This window comes from Colobus angolensis, unplaced genomic scaffold (genome assembly GCF_000951035.1).
Source record: "Colobus angolensis palliatus isolate OR3802 unplaced genomic scaffold, Cang.pa_1.0 Scaffold2, whole genome shotgun sequence".
NCBI classification, from domain to species: Eukaryota; Metazoa; Chordata; class Mammalia; order Primates; family Cercopithecidae; genus Colobus; species Colobus angolensis.
Window position 1 is genome coordinate 2,027,877 of NW_012115154.1, and position 20,384 is coordinate 2,048,260.

The 20,384-nt window shown below is 41.7% G+C and overlaps 1 protein-coding gene across 1 annotated transcript in view; it reads left to right on the top strand.

Moving 5' to 3' along the window:
* The window catches only part of EXOC4 (exocyst complex component 4), an 826,169-nt gene extending 806,378 nt beyond the window's left edge, over positions 1-19,791 (top strand). The window contains exon 18 of the mRNA XM_011941218.1: positions 18,320-19,791. Coding sequence (XP_011796608.1) covers positions 18,320-18,557 — 238 coding nt within the window. The 3' untranslated portion in view covers positions 18,558-19,791. The remainder of the gene's footprint in view (positions 1-18,319) is intronic.
* Positions 19,792-20,384: the final 593 nt, after the last annotated feature.

The window sequence follows — 20,384 nt, forward strand, 5'->3', positions numbered from 1 at the left end:
ATCGCTTGAGGCCAGGAATTCAAGACCAGCCTGGCCAACAGGTAAAACTCCATCTCTAATAAAAATACAAAAATTAGCCAGATGAGGGTAGTCCCAGCTACCTAGGAGCCTCAGGCGGGAGAATCGCTTGCACCTGGGAGGCAGAGGTTGCAGTGAGCCAAGATCGCACCACTGCATTCCAGCCTGGGTGACAGAGTAAGACTGTCTCAAAAAAAAAAAAAAAAAACCGGCTCAGATTGCCCCCCTCCTAGTCGTTGCCCTCACAACAGGCATTTCCTAATTTTGTTTGATTTTTTTTTTTTCTGAGTTTGTTTCTCTATCAATCTGTTAATACAGGCAGTAAGTATGGAGTCCCCTGAGCCTGGGAGACCTTTCCCCAGTACTCCAGGCCCCAGTTACCTGAGTTCCTTAATGTTGGTTCCCAGGGAAGACAAGCAGCGTCAAGCACTCAGGACCCACAGCCTCCTCTTCTGAACCCAGGGACTCCCATGCCTTTGTATTTTCTCCTCACTTTTGTCCCCAGCTTTCCTTCTAAACACCAGCGAGCTCTCAGCACAGGTCATTGCAAAAAACAATTCAGGGGAGTGGGGTGAGCTGTGGAGGGGAGCATTAATCCCCATCAGGGACAGTTGGGAGCAAATGTTGAGCTCCAAAGGCAGGTGTTTTGAGGAGGACTCCTAATTGTGACAGAGGCAGCCCCTGCACACTGGATGCCGACCAGCCTCTGCCATTAACTCACCTGCCTCCTCACTGGTGCAATCAAATCGGTACTGCTCTTATGAAATTATGTGTGTTAGCTGGCTCTTCAGAAATAAAATATCTTTTCTTAAAGAAATTAAGGTTTCATTTTAAATTCACTTTATGGTCTTTGAAAAACTTTAGTTTTTGTGTGGTCCAGAGCTATAGGTTAGCATTAGCATTTAAATAGAAGCATTAAACTTGCCTAAAGACCTTCCTCTCATAATGTTGCCCTTTCTGAGAGGTTTTTTTCAAATCAGATACTTTTTCGTCCTAAAAAATGAATGCAAATGCTCTCTACATTTTTCCCATCAAAGGCTTTTTTTCTTTATATATAGGCTTAGGAGAGCCACATTGTGGAGCAGCCTCAGTATTAGTCTTTTTGTATGGAAAGGGCCACTTTAAAAAAGTTGCTATTCTCTCCTACAATGCCTGATTTTCTCTGCTGACTCTCAGGATGTATTTTCCTGTGGTTAATTTTATCCTATTATATGTCATTCCACTCCAGACACCCCCTCCAAGGCACAAATCCCGGTTCTACAACTAAGAATCTAATGTAAACTCCTGCTGTGTAACAGTGACCCTAGGAGTTCCCAGTGCCCCCAGCAAATCCCCATAACTGTAGTAGAATCAGAGCTTGAGCTTTTGAATTGGATGAACTAGAGTTTGAGTCGTGTTCATCACAAGGAGGTTGTGACCTTCTTCTCTGACCCTTTATTTATCTGCCAAATTAAGGTTATCAAGCGTTTCTTGTATGTTTGTCAAGAGTTTAAATGAGATCATATTTGTACTCCTAATTTATACTCTGTGCTCTTAGGTCCTGTAACCTAACTGGACAGGTTCTTCCTGCCTGCTGCACAAATAAAGACCATGGCATTGCAGTAAAGAAAGAGTCTAATTGACGTGAGGCTGGCCATGCCACACAGTAGATGGAGTTGTTACTCAAATCAATCTCTCCAGAAATTCAGGGATGAGAGTTTTTAAGGATAATTTGGTGGGCAAGGGATCAGAAAGTGGGGGGTGCTGATTGGTTGGGTCAGAGATGAAACATCAGGAGTTGAAGCTGTTATCTTGCACTGAGTCATTTCCTGGGTGGGGGCCACAAGACCAGATGAGCCAGTTTATTAATTTGGGGGGTGCCAGCAGATCCACTGAGTACAGGGTCTGCAAAATATCTCAAGCACTGATCTTAGTTTTAGTAGTGGTGTTATCCCCAGGAGCAATTTGGGGAGGTTCAGAATTTTGCAGCCTCCAGCTGCATGACTCCTAATCCATAATTTTGAATCTTGTAGGTAATTTTTTAGTCCTGCAAAGACAGTCTAGTCCCCAGGCAGGAAGGGGTTTGTTTTGAGAAAGTGCCGTTGTCATCAAAGTTTAACTATAAGCTAAGTTTCTCTCAGAGTTAGTTCAGCATATGCCCAGGAATAAGCAAGGACAGCTTGGAGGTTAGAGGCAAGATGGGGTCTGTTAAGTCAGGGTCTCTTTCACTAATAACTTTCTCAGTTATAATTTTTGCAAAGGCAGTTTCAGTCCCCCTCCCTCACATTTCAACTAGACCAAGACCAGTTGAGGAGTAGGTTAGGAGGAACCTTTGAGTAAAAGGTGTCCTCTTATTTCTTATATTCTCACAGCTAGCCTTCTCTTTCCTCTCAGATACTGGCCTCATCTCAGTACAGTTGTCTGTACGTTAATGGCCCCAGGTCACTGTTGACCTGAAGGAGACATACTAGAGATGAGAGCCTGATGTGTTGTTCTTTACTGAGGTGCTGGCATCCTTCCCTCTTTGAGGTTGATTTTGTTTAGCTACAAGCTTGGGGATGTGGAGTTGTGAGGAAACCTTCTAGAAGAGTGGCGTGGTCTGAAACTAGAAAAAAAAAATAGCCAAGTTGCCCAACAGTCTGAAGGCTTTCTTACCCTCAGCTCCATCCACCATGCTGCAGCTAAAAAGGTCTTTCTAAAACACAGTTGTCATCATGTGTGACTTCTTTCTAAAATTGTTTCCAGATTCCTCCCTGTCATTGGTTCCAAATGCCAGGGTGTATGTAAACTGAAGCTAATTGTCCTTATCCATAGGAAAATTAGAAAAATAATGACTGTACTTTGTGAGTTTCTTATACATAATGACTAAAAGTTTCTGAGTTTCCCAAGCAACAAAACATTTAACCTTTTTGTTCTGAGATTATTTTCTTTCCACTTAAGGTATGTTAACATACCTTCTTTTATCAAATCCTGGTAATAATAGATGGTAATTGTTTTGTTTGAATAATCTGGGCAAAATAAAGGTTAATTCACCTTCCTCCTTCCACTTACCCGTGAAAACCCAGAGTCTTAGCATGGCCCACAGGTCTGTTATGCTCTGGGCCCAGCTTGCCTTGCCCACCTTTCCCCTTCCTTGCCCAACTTTCCCCTTCCTTGCCCTTCCCCACACTCCATGCACTCCAGGGAGCAATAAACCTCTTGTCGTTTTCGCCAAATACCGTATTCTTCCTACTCTCCCACCCAATTCACACATTCTGTTTCCTTTGCTTGTGGAGGACTTTCTTTCCTTCATATTTGTCTCATTGTTGATAACTTCTCCTTCTCTATTAAGCCTTCCCTGGCTGCTCTCAGAAGCCTACAACCCTTCCTGCCTGTGATCTTAGAGAATCTCCTCCGTACCTTTATTATAGCCACAGTCACATTGCTGTAAGTACAAACAGTGCCTGGCTACTTTCACACCAGACTCTGCATTGCCAGAGAACAAGGACTATGTTTTACTTACCTCTGCATCCACAGTGTCTACTGTATACTGCCTGATGTGTCATTGATGCTGAAATATTTGTTGAGCAAGTAAACAGATTCAAAAAGGACTTTGAAAGGCACGATATAAGCAGTGAGGATGATACAAAAAGTCATAAGACACAGTGTTTGACATCAAGGAGCCTGCAGTCTAGCTGAGGATAATAAATACGTATAATGGTACATCCACACAATTGAGTACTCTGCCACCATTAAGAAGAATGAGGCAGGTTGATATGAACTGAAATGGAACCTTCTCCAAGCTCCATTGTTAAGTAGAAAAAGTAAGGTGCAGAACAGTATGTAAACACCATTTATCTTTAAATATATTTGTGTGTCTATATATACACACACACTCAAGAAAGACTGCTTGTATATGTATAAAATATATTTGGAAGGATACTCTGGAAACTAGTAACAGTAATTGTCTCTAGGAAAGGAAATGGTGGGAGAGAGGCTTTGCACTATATGCTTATTTTGTACCTTTATCTTTTTACGTAACAAGAATGTTATGTGCCAGGCACTGTTCTAAGCACTTTACAAATATTAACTTGCTTAGTCTTCTTAACAATCCTATGAGCTAGGTACTATCAATATCCTCATTTTACAGATGAGGAAACTGAAGCCTATAAAGGTCAAATAACTTTCCCAAGTTCACACAACTAGTAAGCAAATACCCTAGCAACCATTTTTATTGTATCATCAGCTCAAAAAGAATAGTAAGAGTTGTTTTTTAATAAAAGGTATGATTCTACATGATAAATGTTAAGTGGGTGACCCATGCAGTAAGTGACAGAGAAGAAATAAATTGCTCAGGATAGCTTCAGAGAGGGTAGAGGATTTAGCGATTCTGAACATGAAGTAGTCTCTGGATACTTAGAGCCAAAAAGTACTAAGTATTATTCAGGGGACGGTGAGTAGCTCAATTTGGCTTGAATGGCAGGTTGAAGCAGGGAAGAATTGGGAGAAAAGGTGGAATACAGGTCAAGTCTTTAAAAGGCCTTGGATGTCAGTGTTGGAAGTTTGAACTTGATTCTATTAGCAGTAGTGAACACACAAGGTTTTTTTTATTATTAAATACAGAATAGTGATATGATCCAACTAAGAACTGGGGGTTAGTCTAGGAAGAGTGAGTGAGTGAGGTGGCCAGTTAAGAGGCAACTATAGCAATCCAATGAAAAGTGTGTAGGACCTGTGATAGTGAGATTGGAAAGAAGAAATGAACATGAAAGATGTTGCAGTGATAGACCTGGTAACAATTGGACAAAAGAAATGAAGGAGCACGAGGATTCCAGGTGACACTGAGATTTTGAGGTTTTGCAAGCTAGTACTGTTAAGCAAAAATCAGAGGCTAGGGAGGCCGCCTGGCAAGGGCAGCTGATAGAAATGTCTGCAGACAAGTGAAAATGAAGCTTTGATTATTGAGAGGCCAGATCTTGAGAGAGACATCTGAGCATTACATGCACAGATGAGACTTTCAGAAGCAGAGGGAGAAGAGTGGAGGGCCACCCCCCACCCCCCGACTGGCAGGAACACCTGCAGCAAGCAGACGCAGAGCCAATAGCAGAATCAGAGAAGAAACTCAGAGGGAGCTGGGAGAAGTGCCTTAAAAATGTGGCTCCATGGAGCTGGGCGCGGTGGCTCATGCCTGTAATCCCAGCACTTTGGGAGGCCGAGGCAGGTGGATCACAGTCAGGAGTTCAAGACCAGCCTGGCCAAGATGTGAAACCCCATCTCTACTAAAAATACAAAAAATTAGCCGGGCGTGGTGGCACGCACCTGTAATCCCAGCTACTCTGGAGGCTGAGGCAGAGAATTGCTTAAACCTGGTGGGGCAGAGGTTGCAGTGAGCCGACATCGCGCCACTGCACTCCAGCTTGGGAGACAGGGCGAGACTCCGTCTCAAAAAAAAAAAAAAAGTGGCTCCATGGCTGGCGCAGTGGCTCACACCTGTATTCCCAGCACTTTGGAAGGCCAAGGCGGGTGGATCATGAGGTCAGGAGATCGAGACCATCCTGGCTAACATGGTGAAACCCCTTCTCTACTAAAAATACAAAACAATTAGCCGGTCGTGGTGGTGGGTACCTATAGTCCCAGCTACTCAGGAGGCTGAGGCAGGAGAATGGCATGAACCTGGTGGGGCAGAGGTTGCAGTGAGCCGACATCGCGCCACTGCACTGAGATAGTGCACTCCAGCTTGGGAGACAGGGCGAGACTCCGTCTCAAAAAAAAAAAAAAGAAAAGAAAAAGAAAAAAGAAATGTGGCTCCATGACAGTTGGGTTTAGGATGGAAAACTGTCAAGGAAAAGAGGACTTAGGAAAAGCCGCTGTGTGTGTCCATGAGGACGTCGCTGATGACCCTTTTCACAGATGCAGTGGAGGCATAGAAAGGACAGGCAGTGAATACAAATGATTTGTTCAAGAAATTCAACAATGAAAGGGAGAAAAGACACAAAAGGAGAGATGGAGTGGACACGGGATCACGTAAAGGGTTTGGGGTTTATTTCTTGATTTGTTTTTCCAAAATGTGAGAAGCAGAAGGATGTTTGAAGCAGACATGAAAGAACCAGTGAAAAGGGAAGATACTGGATACAAGAATTAAAAACAAAACAAAAACCCAGCAGAGTCTTGAAAGCATTGGGAGGGGTGCGGATCAAAGGCATAGGGTTAATCTTACAGAAAGAAAAGAAACCCCTCTTCTTCTGAGTCAAGGGAAGGATTGATTGTTTAAAATGTATTTCGGTACGGAGGGTATGATACCTCATACAACTGTGAGACCCTCAGAGATAATGTATACATGAACATTGGCCAGTACGAACTGCAGGGGAGTATGCAACCAAACTTAGCAATTATTTTTATCATTTGTATTATATCACATAGCAGGTGTTCTATCATATCATTTGATTAATCTTCAAACCTAACGTGATGTAATATTATTTATCCCATGCCTAAATGAAAAAACTGAAGTTGAGACAGGTTCAGAAATTTCCAGTCATGCATTTTAAGTAAAAGATGTAGGATTTGCGTCTAAATCTGCCAGACAATGAAAAGCTGAGAAGGATTATGGATCACTAGCCAAAACATGGATCTCTGTGTCACCCCCCTTTTCCATTAGCGACCATTATCCTGACCATCTCTCCCCGGAGTTACATCAGAATAACGTTTTGTGTTTCATATGGATTAATTATTTCATTCATACTTCCTCTCTTCCCAGTGTCAGAGAATCATAGACTGCTTTTTAGATCGTATGCCATACTTAATGACATGTATAGACTATCAACTCTCTCATTCATTCATTCATTCATTCTTTTTCATTTACTCAGCACTCACTAGTTACCGTCTCCTTAGACCAAGGGGTAAGAGCAAGTTGAATATAGAATTCAGCCCTGCTCTAGAGAATGGCGTGAACCTGGGAGACGGAGGTTGCAGTGAGCAGAGATCACGCCACTGCACTCCAGCCTGGGCGACAGAGCGAGACTCCATCTCAGAAAGAAAAAAAAAGAAAAAAAGAATTCAGCCCCGCTCTAATAGAACCTGCATTGGAGGAGGGGGAAGCAGATACTTGTTTATGTACTAAATGCTTCTACATTCTTACTCTGTGTAGCCACTGTTCTTAATCATTTAAGCCTTGGAACAATCCTATGTTACTATTTCCTTTTCTCAGATGAAGAGAATAAGGCACAGAGAGATTAATAACTTGTCCAAAGTCATACAAATAGGAAGAGGCAGAATTGGGTTGAAATCCCAGGCCACTGGCTCCTGAGTCCATGATCTTAACCATTGTATATGCTGATCAAAGTATCTCTGATTTTATATTTAAATATATAATTTTAAATATATTTTGGAAATACATTTTTTAGATGGAGATGAATGCTAAAAAGAAAATTAAAGCTTATTTAAAGGACAAAGCTTGATGAGGATGGAGCAAGTATCATTTAAAATAAAGGTGGTCAGGGAAAACCTTGCTTATTGATAAGTAGACATTTGAGTAAAAATTGACCTGAATCTCTTTTAATCTTCTAGTTTCCCCCAACCTCCTGTCCCTTTAATCCCATCTGATCCTCTTTTCTGATTTTCTTTCAATTGGCTTACAGTATAAAGTAAAAGAAGAACTATGAAGTACAACAAAGACAAATCATTGTCACTTCCTTGCTCTATAGCTGGTACTTTTTCTTCTACTTTATTTTTTAATTATTTTTTCTAAGATGGAGTCCGGCTCTGTCACTCATGCTGGAGTGCAATGATCTTGGCTCACTGCAGCCTCCACCTCCCAGGTTCAAGCAGTTCTCCTGCCTCTGCCTCCCAAGTAGGTGGGACTACAGGTGCGCACTACCACGCCTAGCTAATTTTTTATATTTTTGGTAAAGACAGAGTTTTGCCATGTTGGCCAGGCTGGCCTCAAACTCCTGACCTCAGGTGATCCACCCACCTTGGCCTCCCAAAGTGCTGGGATTACAGAAATTGTACTTTTTAAATAGGAAATAAGAAATGCTCTGGTTCCATGGCCCTTACCACCCACCCCAACACACCCACTGCCTCCTCCCCCCCACCCAGTGACCATTCACCCACCTGTTCTAAGGTTTCTCCCAACTATTGAATAAATATAGGAGGTTAGAATTTCTCCCAAACAAATTCACTTGGGTTTTTCTAAGATGAATCCCCTTTCATTACTTGCTTCCCGTAATTCCAGATTCCCTGGAGTCCTTGATGTGATTTTTCCTTTTTTGTTGCCGTTCACAGCCCTTCCCCGTTCACTAACATTGGCCTCTTTCACCAGTCTGTATCTTCCTGTGCATTAATGAAGGTATTAAGTGAGATCAGTTCTAAAGCCAGCATCCTTAGCATTCACTAGATGCTTCTCTTCTGCATTTGTTGACTTGCCGTTATCATTACCCTCTGTTTGTTTTTCAGCCTGTGTCCTATCGAGGGTAGCCACTCAGAATAAATTCATTTTGCTAGTTATATTTTTCTAGAGGTACTGCATCAAATGGTTCACTGACATTCAAATATATATCAGCCACGGTAGTCTTTTCATCCACCAAATTCACATTGTTATCCAAAGCTATCCATCACGTTTGTCAGAGTATTTGGGTCTTTAATTAAACCTGCTGGATACTGTTCATATTTCCATTAGCTCCTTTCTAGTTAGTCTATTATTTTTCTAATTGATATCTGTTCTGAGTCACATGTCCTTGAATCTCAGGTGGCCCATTTTGTAGCTTTGGTTTATTTAGCTTTTCTCTCTTTCATAAATTACCTAAGGGTTTCGTTAATACACCCTCAAGTGTTTGCCACTGGGACCTGCTGATTTGCATATGCTCACACTTCTCAAATATTCCAGAGTTTCTTGGTTCTTGTACGGAATCATTTTCCTTTGTGGCTCTTCAGTCCTGTAAGAAGTGGTCTTGTGTCTCAGCAAAGCAGAGAGATCTACAATTTCAAGAACTGTGCTAGAGCCACTAACCAGGACCAGAAGGTCAGGAGTCAGGGTTTGAGTGACTCAGCCAAGTGATGGCTGAATAGCAGTCCTTGCGTCTTAAGACTCCCAGCAGCTGTAGTAGGTTGCAGTGAACTCTCCATTCAGCCTCCCCCAGCCCTGTCTTAACATCATTGTGAGACAGCTGGCTAGGGGCAGAGTCAGTGGCCAAAAAATAGAACGAATTGGCACCTGCCAGAATCAACCATTACCTTGGCCTCACTGGCATCATGCTCATCATGCTCTCGTTGATGGGAGCATATGTTCCCATCAAAGCCATGCAGGCCATACCTGTTCCTCCTGACCATTCTCCTCACACACCCACAGGTAGGGCAAGATCCAGTATTATAAATACAGGAAGCCCCTTACCCATTCACTTCACCATCTCATTTCCAACCCTGGTCGTCATTTGGAGCAGAAGCGTTGTTTTTATCCCTTGTCTAGGGCACTCCAACTCTTTGTGCCCTTCTTATGTACCAGGAGACAAGGGGCGGCAGGCAGACTGCCAAGCCCTAGATTTCCTTTACTTTAAATTAAAATGTTTGCTTCATGTCTTGGGTATTTTTGATCTGGGCCTGGATTGGGTTTTAAAAATAAATAAATAAAGCTTCTTGAAGCCAAGGACTATACCTTTCTATATCATATTAACATTTAAAATGTTATTGGAGTTTCCTAAGCATTAGTAATAACGTTAGGTTTTGCTTTGAAGAAATTCTTTGCATTATTTATTGAAAAATTAATGATGTGATTTTATTACTAAAAATTGAAAAAGCCATAGGGCCTCTCAGCAGTTGTTTCCCGGATTGCTAATCTGAAAAATGTAGATAATACACACTACAAGAGTCTTGTGCTAATTGGGTTAAATGATATGTAGCTTTGTGGTCACCAAAGTATATAATACAATGTCCTTTTTATCAACCTATGATATTAGATAAACTGTCTTTAAAAATCAGAAAGACTCTCTAAAGTGATCTTTGATTAACTATTTTCTTAAACTGAAAAGACTCTAAAGTGATATTCAGCCCAGAATAGCATTCCTTAACCTGGACTCACCTTTTGATAATCAAAAGAACATTTACAGAAGTATGAGACAAACACAATTATGAAAGTAAAATGAAGACCCTAAATAAAAAATCACAGAACAAGAGGGTAATTCTATTCACTCTTTCATATTTCATTATTTGATAACATCAGAAGATGAATCCATCAGAATTGTCTTGGCAAGTGCAAACAGAAATGTGCCTGATCAATATTTATTAAAACCTTCAAAATGGGAGAAGGAGCTGAGCAGACTTCTTAATGGACTGAATAATTATTCATACAAATAGGGTTTGACCAAAGGCAGTGCCAGACCAAAGAGACACAGTTTTAATTGTACTGAATTTAAAATGCAGATCTTTCTCCAGCCCTGTTGTAGAAAACTTAATTTAGAAAATTATCTGATGTAGCGGAGAGTGACATATGAATCCTTAAGTTGTTGAAGAGGACATTTCAGCCATAGATGTTTATAAATTTAGAACGTGTTCCAAAGGCGGGGAGCAAAGTTGCTAGCTAGCTAAGGAAACAAAAAGAAATTTTAGCCCCATTTCAGTGACTGTAACCGAGCCTGGGAGTGTGTCATCATCTCGACGCTGATGGGGTGTCCTGGAGGAGTTTCTTTGTTTCAAGTGGTTTTATTTTCTGATGAGAAATAAAGCAAGGCTCTAGCTGCTGCTGTCTATCAAAAATGTCAGGATGCGTTCCTGAGAGGAGTGAAACAGCTGATTTTAACTTTCAGCATCTCCCAGGAGAGCCCAACCCCTGCTGTACTGCCGAGGCGTGATGGTTATCAGAACAAGGCCAAGAGGTAACTGGTAACTGCCATTTAAGGATAGCGCCATTGATAAAGGGTGGGTGCGTGCGTGTGTCACTATATATAAAAAACAGGTAGGTAGATGACCGATCAAAGAAGCCCAAGCAAACCTTAAAGCAACAGACTCCCAGGCTATCTTTACCTCTTGAATGATTTTCTGCTGCCACCAGCTGAGGGAATATAGGCAGTATCTTTTCTAAAGACCATTCTTTACTTCTAGCATGTCCTGATCACAGCAAAAACCTGTACAATCTGTTATGAGAAGTGAAAAAAAAAAAAAAAAAAAACACTACCCCAATATAGAATATACACCTAATTGTGCCATGAACTGTCTGAAAATTATTCAGCTTTTCTCTACCTTAGTTTTCTCATTCCTAAAATGAAAATAACTTCAGCTCATTTTAAATTAGAATTTTCAATCATGTTTGTAATAAACTCTAAGCTCTTCGAAGGGGAATACAAGTAAGAGCAATTAGATTACACTTTTTAATAAACTAATTTATTCTTCTGACACACAGATTACCATCCATTTTATTATTGGTCTGGAAAGTCCATTTGAGCTGAGATTACACTTGTTCAGAGTTTTCAAATCAATTGCTGCTGCCTCTTGTCTACCATTGCTTGAAGAAAAACAGCATCAGCTAATTCTGATGGGAGCCCCATGATTTTAAAGGACCAAGCAGGGGATGCTGTAAAGGTTTAAAATCCAAAAATGCCAGTGCTTATATAGCATCTGCTGTAACCTTTCTGCTTTGGACATGAGAAATAGATCCAGAGAGCTGATGGTGTTTGCCCAAGGTCACGTGGCTAGTTAGTAGTGAATCTGAGTTTAGTTGATCTCTTAAATATTTACCTCACTAAGTTGTTGTGCTATAACCATGGCCTCTCAATTATTTATGGGGTGATTATCTGGTTTATGGATTACTCTTTTTTCTCTTTTCATTTTCCTGTTGTTATCATAGGTACCATTGAGTGGGTGGAGAAGACAGGAGTTCACTGCTTCACTTGACAACTTAGTGAACTGTCTACCATTGGGTTTTTATTAAAGTGCTCAAAATGCTGTAGATATTAGCTAAAAATAATGTTGGGAGCTACAGTCAATACAAAGTTTTATTCAGCTCAATTTTTCTCCCTCTCAAATTTGTATTTCAAAAGTCAGATTCAGCACATAATTCATTTGTTGACATTAATACTGGAACTTTATCTTGGGAAGGACTACAAGAGAAAGTCTTTACAATGAAAATAATTGTCTCCCTTCCCCAAAAATGCACTGAATCAGAGGGACAGTCAACTTTTGGAAAGAAAGGTTACTTCATCCATTACCAGCTTGAAGGGGCAAAAAAGGAAGAAATAAAAGAAATAAAAAGAAATTAAAAAGCCAAAAAATCTTTCCTGTAAACTCCCAAATTAAGTGTTAAATTTACAACATGACCGCATTACTTGGTTTAGAGCACCGAATTCCCAGATGAAATCCAGTGTTGTTCAAATATAACCGCAAAGTTTGTACAAACGAATTTGAATCGCCACAATACTGGCTCGTTGCATTACAATGAAAGGCAGAGCTGAGTATGGGAATTTTATTTAATTCATATTTGTGTACTCAAGACTCAAACGAGTCAGCGATAAAAATATTCTTTTCAGTTCTTTTGCTTTTTATAGTTTCAAATATTTTTGTATTAAGGTGGTTTTAGAGTAAATACAGGGCTCAAAGTCTTTCATTTTGAGTCCTTAGACAAATCACTCATACTCTGTAGAGCTCAGTTTTCTCATATGTATAATGTAGATAATTGTAGTACCTATTTAAAAGGATGCACCTAAAAGCTAGACATTATTATTAATGTTCTATAATCAAGACAGATTGTAAAACCCAGCATGAGATGTAGCTATATATTTTAAAACACAGTTTGCATCCCGGGATCTAGGACCTGAATTCTACAAAGTAAAGGAAGGCAACAGGCAAAGCTTTCCTCAGGGACCTTGTACAGTTCCCCAGTCAGGGCCTTGCTGTCACCCCTACAGGCAAAGTTTATTGAACACCTACAAGTTCAGGAACAAGAGTTGCCATGGGTGAGAATAGTTTATGTTAGTGAATATTTCTTCCCTCAATTTGCAAAGCAGGGAACTGAAACTTCTAATCACTTTCAGAGATACAGTACTAATTTTTGCACTGAGTATGCCAACGTGGGAGGTAGAACCAGGGATGAGGAAACTCCCTGGCCTCTTGTTTATGAAAATTTATGAAAAGCTCTTAAAGAGAAGTCAGAAAAGCACTAATACTCAAAGATCAAAAGATACCAACAATTCGTTTATACATACACACATACCTACATACATTAAAAACAAGTCAATGAAAAATTGTTCAACCTCATGCAAATCAAAAGAATGTGAGTTAGATGCTGCCCATATGTTGTTGATAGGAGGATAAATCGATAGAGCTTTTTTAGAAAGCAACTTGGCAGCATTGTCAAGTGTCCTCAATAACATACTTATCTTTTAACTAATTCTGTTTTTAGAAATCTATCCCTGAGAAAGTAAGTCTTTATAATTGGAAACAATTGAAGTATCCAATTGTGTTTCAACCTAAATATTTCAACTATAAGAAAAAAATTGGCTAGAACCCTACATGTGGTTGGGGCGAACTACAAGAAAATACGCCAAACTGTGGTTTATCTTTATGATGGAATTCTGAGAAATCTTTCTCTATGGCCCATACATTCTATATGGCATGTGTATTAACTTTCCAATCAGAGGAAGATAAAATTTTATTTTAAAACTTTAAAAAGATCTGCCCACCTTTCCAAAATACCTTGCATTTCCTTCCGGTAGAAATGTTTTCAAACAGAATGTATGGGGGAGAAAGAGTCGCAGTGCAATACCGTTAAAATAAAGCACAAAAGAAAAAGCCGCAGAGAACAGTCTGTTGATAAAGCAAACATGAGGAAGATAAGAGAAAATGATCTGTTTGCACCAGAACAAAGTATAAACATTGTCATGTTCTAGACTCTGCACATGAGACCAGTCTGTGAAGTCACACCTCCACTTCTCTGTCGCTCCACTCCCTCACCCTCTCTGCTCATAATACTTTGGGAACTGCTGCTCAAAGGCACACAGCAAAGGGTAGGAGAAACCACAGCAAGGCACACATCTCCTTCCAGAACGTTCCATCCACCAGGGTGACATGAAACTCTTTGGTCTCCAGAATAAGGTATTTGGTGTACATCTAGCAACTGGCTGCTGAATATTGTAGGCTATGAAGAGGCTGTGAAGGGCTACAAGCCCTGAGCCAGAAAATGTCTCAATCAAATGTGCATTCACTGATCCCATCCAGGCAGCCGGAGCAAAGTGTCATCAAATAGAAAACGTGTTGCCCTGGAAGCCATGACTGCTATTTTAATGCTCAGTAATGAAGACCAAGCTTTCAATTTCCTGGGGCCTCAATAAGTGTTGATAAATTACTTATCCCTATTGGGTGACATGATTTCATTTCAGTCTGTCAGTGTTTATCATAGAAGCTCATTCTAATGGTATAGTTTGGGGCATTTTTCTATTTTCTCTTCAAGGCATCTGGTAGCATCTTTTCCCGACCTCCAAGTGAAACTGTTGCTATGTCAGTTTAGTCATCTTTGCCCCTGGGTACCATTCTGAAAGATAAATGAATTTTGTTCTGTCTTTAAATATTTATGATTCTTTATGATCTAATATATCATCATGGTTATGGAGGAATTTTTTCTCCATAACGATAGAAAATACACCATCAGTTACCTGTCAATTTTGTTGAATAACTCGCTTTGCAATTCAGGGGCACTGTTCATCCGAGGCTCTTGAGGACTCTTAGTCTCTCAGTCCACTTCAGACTGTCATTCTGGGATTTATAAAGGTCTTCATTGCACAGAGGATATTGAAACATTAAGGACTTAAGCAGCATGCCCTTTATCACTCATCACACTGGACGATCCAGGAGTAGAAATGCAGGCATCTTTGTTTTGTTGTTTGCTCCCAGCGTGGAACAACGGCCTCTGTAGAAAACCAGCCAGTATCCCTGGAAACAATTCATCCGATTTTTCAAAAGAAATCCAATTTCATCTGGCATGATGGGTTCAGTGTTGCTTCTTAAGATAAATGATAAAAATACCAACATCCTAATACAAAGAAATCCAGTTATTTTGGTTTAATCTCAGTGAAAAGCATCACAAACCTTTTATTGCTTCTGTAGCCTTCCCTGATGTGTTTAGGTCCTTGGCTGGAGGAGACAGTAGTTCTGTAACTGTTCGTCTGCCAAACAGAGTCTGGCTGAGTCGTGGCTGGTTCAGAACCTTTAAAAAGCACATATCTGGGGATGGGGCCTCAGGAATCTGCACTTTTCATAAGCACCCCAAGGTAATTCTTAGTTAGGTACCCTGAAGTTCAAGAACTGCTAGTCTAGAAACCGCAGCTTTCAAGTTCCTTCTAGCTTTAAAAGAATCGTGAGCCCCAGCTTCGCTCTCATTTCATTTGGTAAATCTCAATGCATGCATGAGCTCTTCTTGGGCAATTTTTAAAAATATATACTCTTAGGAAGTTCCATTAATAGACAACTCTCTCCTTCACCTGTGTATCTACAGGAACCAGAGTTAGATGACATAGGGCATCATTTCTCAAAATAGGGGCCAATATCAGTGAGAGCCAGGGGACATGCAAAGCTGTAGGATAAATATTAATATGATGCATCTTCCTGCAGCATCAAGTTTTTCTTAGAAACAGTGTATTTAAATTACAGCAGATACATTGAGGAGTAGAATGCAAAGCTCATGTGAGTTTTATGCGAAACATGAAAGTTCGAAAGATTTACTGATTGTAGCTGATACTGGGGTCTCACACCTCTGGAAGTGGAGTTTTTTCTCCTCTTCTACCAAGCATTTCTGTCTATATTCAGGGTCACCCTCGACCAGTGATTGCTATATATCTGGTTCCGTGATGCCAAAATGAACATCGTTTGAAACCACTATAGAAAATTAGCCCCCTGTGCCGGGCGCGGTGGCTCACGCCTATAATCCCAGCACTTTGGGAGGCCAAGGCGGGCGGATCACGAGGTCAGGAGATCGAGACCATCCTGGCTAACACAGTGAAACCCCATCTCTACTAAAAATACAAAAAAATTAGTCAGGCGTGTTGGTGGGCGCCTGTAGTCCTAGCTACTCAGGAGGCTGAGGCAGGAGAATGGTGTGAACCCAGGAGGCAGAGCTTGGAGTGGGCCGAGATTGTGCCACTGCACTCCAGCCTGGGCAACAGAGCAAGACTCCATCTCAAAAAGAAAAAAAATTAGCCCCCTATACACAAGGATGCTGACCGATTTGCTCCCAGGAGATCCTCATTAACTTACCAATCTACAAAGAGCCCTTTGAATTTCTGCCACTCTTTGGGGAACATTCAGAAGAGATTATTCTTTCCCCTGTTTTTTAAAAGAGGGTGTTAGTTAGAAAAGGAGGCTTAGCAGGAGGAAAAGCTAACCGTGTGAAAAGACACCGCAACTCTTCCTGACCACATCCGCCTTGCACCAGCAATTCAGTAAAACAGGCCTGAAATTATGGAGCTCCTAGAATGTATTTCTTACAAGGATAGCTTCATTTCCCCATAGGAGGCTCTTTTTCTTCAAAATATTCCTGATGAGAAAGAAACAAATTCACGGCCCTGAGTCTAATAATACAGGATTTCTGAGCCACTGATCCTGTTTGGTCTGGAAGATTCTTTCGCCCCCAAGAGTTGCCTTGAGCGCACTGCCTGGTTCTGTCCCCTCAATCTTGGCAAAGTTACCCTTCACGTCAGAGAGAAGCGAGTAACACTCTTCATTTCGCTGACAAGCTGTGATAAGCCTTGCTGGCTCAGAGTCTGTGCTGAACTTGACCTCCTGGGTAATTTGGAGTGGCTGTGCAAGTCACAGCCTCAGAGTACAGTAGACTCTGAGAGAGAGCAGTGGCACAGTATTGGTTTAGAGAATGGTGAGTGGTCGTCTTCTCCACTTCTCCACATCCCAGTGGTGGGATGAAGGTGACTCCCACCTTCATCTTCTCGCTGCATTGAAGAATCACTCTAATGCGCATTTCTATTACAGGCACAAGTCTTTCTCCACCACCCAGGCCAATGGCCTTGCCGTTAAGTGGCTCTCAAGCCTCCTCTTTCTGCTAGAATTGTAACCAGTGCCCTCCCAGACCATTCTGCATTCCATTGTCACATTAATCTTCCAGAAGCACAACTTTGAATGGCACCTCTGATCTCTGGAAAAAGGAAGTCCTTTATTGGCTTAATTAGTTCTAAAGTCATAGCCTGATGTTCAGAGGCTTCAACTGCCTTATCCCAGGACTTTCTGCTATTGCTCTGCACTCCCCAGTCTAACCAGATTACTCATCCATGCCTTTTCTCATGCTCTTCCCTCCAACTAGAATTTCCTTCCTGGAAGCCCTGCCTGACAGAATCTTACCCATAGGACATCTTCTTCAGCCCCACATCATCCCCTCAGCATGGTGCAATTTCTCCTCTTCTGCTATTAATTCACGGTACTAGGACCTCACTTACGGCACATAGAATATTCTTGTGAGTTGTCAAGTGTCCATGAAAAAACAGTCTTGAACTTAGAGTCAGAAACCTGGAGTCAGATCCTGGCATAGTCAGTCCCTGTCTTTGTGCCATGGGCAAGCCCTCTAACTTCTCCATGCTTTGGTCTTTGTGTCTGGGAAAAGGCAGGTGTAGCCCCTGGGTGAAGTGAGGGGTAAGTGGCACAGTGCATGGGAATGAACTTGGTCAGCAGCACTGAAATCCTTATGTCTCTGCTTTTCAGGACCTTTCCTCCTTGTCTCTGAGCTACTTGAGGAAAGGGGCTGTGTCTTGCCCATCCTTATATACTACTATTAATTTTATCACATTACTATCACACATTAGCATCATTATAGTTCTAATAGTAATAGTTAATCTTTATGAAGCACCACCACTCTGAGTGCTTTATATGTATTAATTAATTCAACTATTTCAATAACCCCAAGAGGTAGGTACTATTATTAACCCACTTTATGGAGCAGAAAACCATGTACAGTATTTCACAAAACCTCCAATGGATAATGAATGAATGAGGGATTGAATGAGACAAAAACCTGTTAACAAAAACCTGTTCTCTCCTTCAGGCTACACCCCTACTTTTCTTTCCTTTCTCCCAAGGTAAATGCAAAATTAGCAAACAATGTAGAATGAGCTGAGCCACTGAAAGGTATGCAGCCTCCCTGGGTCCTCACCTAGACTTCTCCTGAGGAGAGCTCCTATGAGCTCCAAAGGACAGAGCTTGTGGCTGTCATGTTCTTTATTCTATTGGTGGGGCCTAGAACACTGCCTTCTGATCAATTTTTATGAAGTAAGCAGAGGAATCAATGTATAGACAGCATATATGTCCCCTCGAGATGGATGTTACCAATGGTGGAGCTGGTGAGCAGTGTTCTCTCTTGCTTTCTCAGGCAGTACTACGAGATGCTTTACAACACAGCTGACGAGCTCCTGAACCTGGTGGTGGACCAGGGTGTGAAGTACACGGAGCTGGAGTACATCCACGCCCTGACCCTGCTGCACCGCAGCCAAACAGGGGTGGGGGAACTGACCACCCAGAACATGAGGCTGCAGCGGCTCAAAGAGATCATCTGCGAGCAGGCTGCCATCAAGCAAGCCACCAAGGACAAGAAGATAACTACTGTTTAGCAGGGCCTACTTCGGTTGGTAGCTGGGGTCCTCTCAGTCACACTCAATTTTTCCCTTGGTATGTTATTGGTATATTCTGAGCTTAGTTTTCTCTACACTGTTGCTTTAGTGGAGAGGAGGTGTAAAGATTTTTTCTCTCTAGGTTGACTTTTCATATAAATGCTAAAGGAAGGCGATAGTACTGACTGTTTTGGTTGAACAACTACTTTAATGCAGTCAAGTCTAATGGGACTAGGGTGGGATAGGGAGGAACGTGGTATCAAATTGCTGGACTCTGAAAAACGAGTGGATGGGTTACTAATATTTCATTTATTACTCTCTCTATATATATATATATATATCATTCCAGCCTTGGAAAGTAGACTGCTACCTAAGTTTTGGTCCCTTCCTAAAACCATTTAGTAGGGTTCTATTACATAAACAGTAGGATTTTTCCTCTCCTGACCTTATCCATTTACAGTTCAATGAAATAAGTGTCTGTGCATTGCCGCCTGTCTTTATTGCCACAGTCAAATAAATGGTTTCTCAGCTGCTGTTTACAACAAACTTCCCTAACAAAACAGAACCTCTAATTTAGGGCTAGGAATAGAAGTCTTTTGATCCCAGTCCCCGGGACAGTTTTGTATGCCATATCTTGTACACAGGTTGTAGGTTGGTTTATTGCCATTATGTTTTATTTCTGCCATATAAAAACCAAGAGCCATACAATTAGACAAATATGGAGGAATGAAAGGCAATTCAACCATCTGCTTGATTTCCAACCCACCCCTCCGCTCCCCACCGCCCTAATTTCTGAGAAAATAATGGTTAGAGAACATTTCATCTCACTTGAATCGTCCTTTGGGAGTAAATGATTCTTAAGTGCTCACTTGGTCTGAGCTCAGCTGAATGCAGGGAAGATGGGACAGAGCGACATTTCTCCTCTGTGTGGCCTCCAGCTGAACCTGTCCCTGGATTGTCCTCTCCCCCGCATTGTGGGCATTTACCGTGTTCCTGGCACACTGGACCTCACCATGTCCCCAGTCCTCTTGCTGGCCATGGTTCATAGGTCACAGAAGGCAGCAATGTACTGACTGGGCCACATCTTGAAAACTCGTGGAAAGGGGAGGAGGAGGGACTTTGACCACACACAGTGATGCCTCACACCCTGAAGGTGGGGGATTTTATACCTGTTTGTACAACTTCGGTCTTGATGGGAAAATGGAATATTAAAAAGTGTTTTGAGAAGCTTAAATGTTTCATGTTATTTTTCTGGTGTTCTTTATTCAGCAAATATTCCCCAGAAGCATAATATGTGCTCCATGCTGCCACACACAGGGGCAAATGGATAGATGAAGAGGACACCCTTATTATCTAAGAGTATGGGAACTGGACTGGAGTCAAAAATCCCAACAGCTTAAACTCAGGGCTGGGTCAGAATCAGGTCAGGCAGTGGGGCTGCCGTGAAGGGGATTCACTGGGCAGCTGGAGGTTCCAGGGGATTCTGGTGGGAAGGAATGTAGGCTCCAAGGGCCTAACTGGGAAGAAGAAGAATCTCTGTAGGAGACAATTGTGGAAAAACATACTGCCCTAAACAATACCATGAGAAATAGTCTACCTTAGAAGCAGTGGTGGGAGAAGGGGGATGAGAGGACATTAGGTTTGCCTAAGCTGCTTCTTCATGGCCATGACCCCCAGCATTGATTCTGTACCTTTCCTTTTTCTTCCTGTCCACTCCAGGCGGAGAACCCCGACTGGTGACAGTGATGGCTGCAGAGCCAGGGTGGGACTGAGAGTGCTCAGACTAGTTTTTTTGGGGGTGTGGAAAGAGACATGGGTTTGGATTGA